This window comes from Pundamilia nyererei, unplaced genomic scaffold (assembly GCF_000239375.1).
Source record: "Pundamilia nyererei isolate P.nyererei 1_Seehausen unplaced genomic scaffold, PunNye1.0 scaffold00020, whole genome shotgun sequence".
NCBI lineage: Eukaryota > Metazoa > Chordata > Actinopteri > Cichliformes > Cichlidae > Pundamilia > Pundamilia nyererei.
Window position 1 is genome coordinate 865698 of NW_005187421.1, and position 3717 is coordinate 869414.

General features: G+C 39.3%; 1 protein-coding gene across 1 annotated transcript in view; it reads right to left on the reverse strand.

Moving 5' to 3' along the window:
• Positions 1–760: 760 nt before the first annotated feature.
• Positions 761–3717, reverse strand: part of lingo2 (leucine rich repeat and Ig domain containing 2) — a 79337-nt gene continuing 76380 nt past the window's right edge. The window contains exon 2 of the mRNA XM_005726470.1: positions 761–3351. Coding sequence (XP_005726527.1) covers positions 1501–3339 — 1839 coding nt within the window. The 5' untranslated portion in view covers positions 3340–3351 and the 3' untranslated portion in view covers positions 761–1500. The remainder of the gene's footprint in view (positions 3352–3717) is intronic.

Consider the following 3717-nt stretch of genomic DNA (forward strand, 5'->3'; position numbering starts at 1 on the left):
AAATTATATATAAATAAGAAATTTATTTGTTGTAAGAAACGGGAGTAAAAGATGTTATAAGCTAGTAACTCCATGATAGTTAAAGTGAAACTAAATACAAACTATAGCTTCATTGAGTTGGCCTGTACAGACATGATTTAATTATTATTGTGAACATTTAGAGTGGATCACTGCAGTTCTGGATCACTGTACCATATTATCAAATATTTCTAGCATTGCATTTTGGCATTTGCAAGTAAATATTGTTCATATAAGTATTTATCTCTTAACCATGGTTGACTACATCACTTTCAGTGTTAATGTTTTGAATGTTTCTGTGAGGTTTTAGAGACTGCAACAATAAAAAAGGAATTAGCAATGATACAATTATTATTACACCATTGATGTGAAGTCTATCAGTGAGGCTGCGTAGAAGATGATTATATTTTATGCATTTAGTCAGACACTTTGGTACAAATACATTTTTTTATTTCACATACATAGTTTTTTACTTTTACTTTTGTTTTCACAATCTAAATGATTCAACAACAAAATGAAGAACTACCACAACAAAGTCCAAAATTCCTACTGGGGAAAATGATGCAAATGTCACTGTAGTAAAACTGACATATGTAGTTTGCCAACTAGCAAAGGTACAGTTAAAGGAATAAAAATAGACAAAATAAGACAGAAAAGTGGTTCATGTAGGTTGCTTGACCAATACTCAATGTTATGACAATCCAGCTGTTATCCTGAAAAGTTTTTGAAGACTGAATTTTGCAAAATTCTTAATACTTTCATGAATAAAATCATTTTCTTGTGCTTCTATTGATAAATGATATATATATTTATTAATATTTATTCAATTGGGGAGCAGAGGACAAATACTTAGCCATAGAAGCCCTTCTGGAATCAATGGAAACTTCAAAAGCCTGAAGAATGTACTTGTGGAACAGGGTTATAGCAATTTTAGCAAGTGTATCCCATGAATATTGCTATGAACTATTCTTTTGAACGATTATGTACATACATGTACATAATGAAGCATTACGTACACATATGAAAAATATAGAACATAGGAAATTATGTTTCATTGATTGGTGAATAAGCATGGCGCAAGACTAAACAAAGTAGGTTATAGCTTAGATACAAATTTGTAATGTACATTGTTCAACTGAGTCTGTAGATCCATCCCAAAACTGAATGATTCTGGGACATATAAATTTCAAAAAGTTGATAACTGACACTTATTTCATCCAGGTCTTCATGAGAGCAACTCATCTGAGAGGTTTTTCCAGCAGTGATAGTCATTCTAAAATCTTTTTCATTTGAGACACAGTATTCAAGAACTATATCAAGATCCACAGATTTAAGGTAATGCTCATCATTTTGTGATGCCCCAAGGTCTTTTCACTACCACTCTTCCTGTAGCAGTGAGAAGATTCAGTCATTCTGTTTTCAAAAAAATACACTGTACTTTGGGCTTTTCCACAATCCAGACTCTTAGTTCTATAAAAGAAGTCACATCATTTTCATGTTAAAACGACGAGGACCGGCTTGTCCCTCTGCTGAGTCAACATTAGTGCCGTTAGACTTTGATCGTGGCACATGTTCAACATCTATATTGTTTTTGTGTTTTCCTTTCCCCCTGCTCCAAACAAAAAGAAGCAGGAAACAAAACAAGACCACTCCCAAGAATGTGAAACAACCCATAGCTGTTGACACTAAAATAGTCTTAAGGTCAAAACCGAGAGTCACACCAGTCGTTCCATTGGCAGTGGCATTGCTGGGATCTGTGTAGTACTGGGTCCTGTTGGCATACAGTGATCCTAAACTTTTCACCGCCAATGATGTCTTCAAGGTGTCATTTCCAGCAGTGTTGGAGGCAAGGCAAAGGTACTCTCCACTGTCTTGGACTTCTGCTGCCTTGATTTCTAGTGTACCATTTTTATGGATGGTTACTCTACTATGGCTGTTTGTTAGCACTCGGCGATGTGGGGACAACCAAGACACAATTGGCCTTGGTGTCCCATCAGCACTGCAACGCAACATAGCCTGCTGACCCTCATCTACAGTAACTGTTTGTGTTTTATTTTCACGAATTTTCGGTTTGGTACATGTAACATAATAAGACAGGAGAGTCTCCTTAAACTCCTTAAAAGGGCGTCCACGAATGCCCTCAGGTGTGCTGCATTCTGGCTGTGAATCCCCAAAGAAGATGGAATGCCTCTTCTGCAGGATCCACATGAGGCGGCAATCACACACTAAGGGGTTGTTGTCAATGAGAAGAACCGCCAGAGCCTCAGGAGACTGAAAAACGCCCTTTTCCAATGTATCCAGTCGATTGTGTGAGATATTGAGAACTCTGAGACCCCGCAGACCTTGGAATGCATACTGTTCAATGGTGGTCAGCTGAGCTCCAACAATATGCAGCTCTCGCAGCCGAACCAGTTCCATCAGCATGCCCGCTTCAATGTGCCTGATGCGGTTGTAGGACAGATTGAGATGTGTCAGATAGGGAAGATGCTTCAGGGCTAGGTAAGGGAAGGTGGACAAGTTGGTGTTGGTTATAAACAGTGTTGTCAAGTTGAGGCCATGCAGGGTATTAGCTGGCACATGGTCTAGTGAAGGCCAGTTATCAATTTCTAAGTGCCGCAATCGGAATAGCTTTTTGAATGAGTATGGATGTAAAGTGCTAATGCTGAGGTATCGTAGATGCAGGCTGACCAGGTTGTGCAGATGAGAAAGAGCCTCAGTGGGTACAACTGTTAGGTTGCACCTTTCTAAGGTTAGTGTCTCCAGGCTTAAAAGTCCACTGAATGCACGGTGAGAGATGTAAACCAGGTCATTGTCACCCACTTCCAAAAACCTAAGATTGTGCAAGTCCTGGAACATATAATCCAGGAGAATGACAATCTTGTTGTCACTTATATCCAGTCGGGTAAGATTGGCTAAGCCTGTGAAGACACCCAGAGGAATAAGCTTGATTCGATTGCTTTTGAGGCTGAGCGAGTGCATGTTAAACAACCCATTGAATGCTCCAGGCTCAACATAGCTGATAATATTTCCACTGAGGTCAAGTTCCTCAAGCCCAGGGAAGGCAAAAAAGTCATCGGGGTTGATCATTGTCAGCTTGTTCTTACTTAAGTCCAGGATTCTTGTTTCAGTTGGGATGCCATCTGGGATGGTGGGCATGCGCTTACGGTGACAGACAACTGCCTTGCTTTGTGCTGAACACTCGCATCGCGAGGGACATCCCAGGGTAGAACCCACAAAAACAGCCACGAGGGCCAATCCCAGGAAAGGCTGCCAGCATGAGACGACCGTGTGCGGCATGACTTTGCTCATAAACTCGACCATTCTGTCACGGTTCTGCAAGACAAGAAAACAAAGGAAGAGAAAGCGATATATTAGCTGGTTCCTCATGATAGACTTCATTGTGTGCCTGAAGAATGAATAATGAATATTCACAAATAACATAGGAGAATTAACTATGGAGAAAACCACACAAGGTGAACATAAAAATATTTGATAAATGTAGCTCACCACATCGAAATATCAAGAATGCCTTCCTTAGCATTCTTGTGGATGCATACAGGGTGAACAATTGGGTGCTAGGCTTTGTTTTGACATCACCCACTGTTTCAATAGAAACAAAGAACTTCAGAAAAAGTTTCTTAAAAAGTTGAATGTTTTTATTGTAAATGATTTATCTATTTTTGACATGTGTATATATAT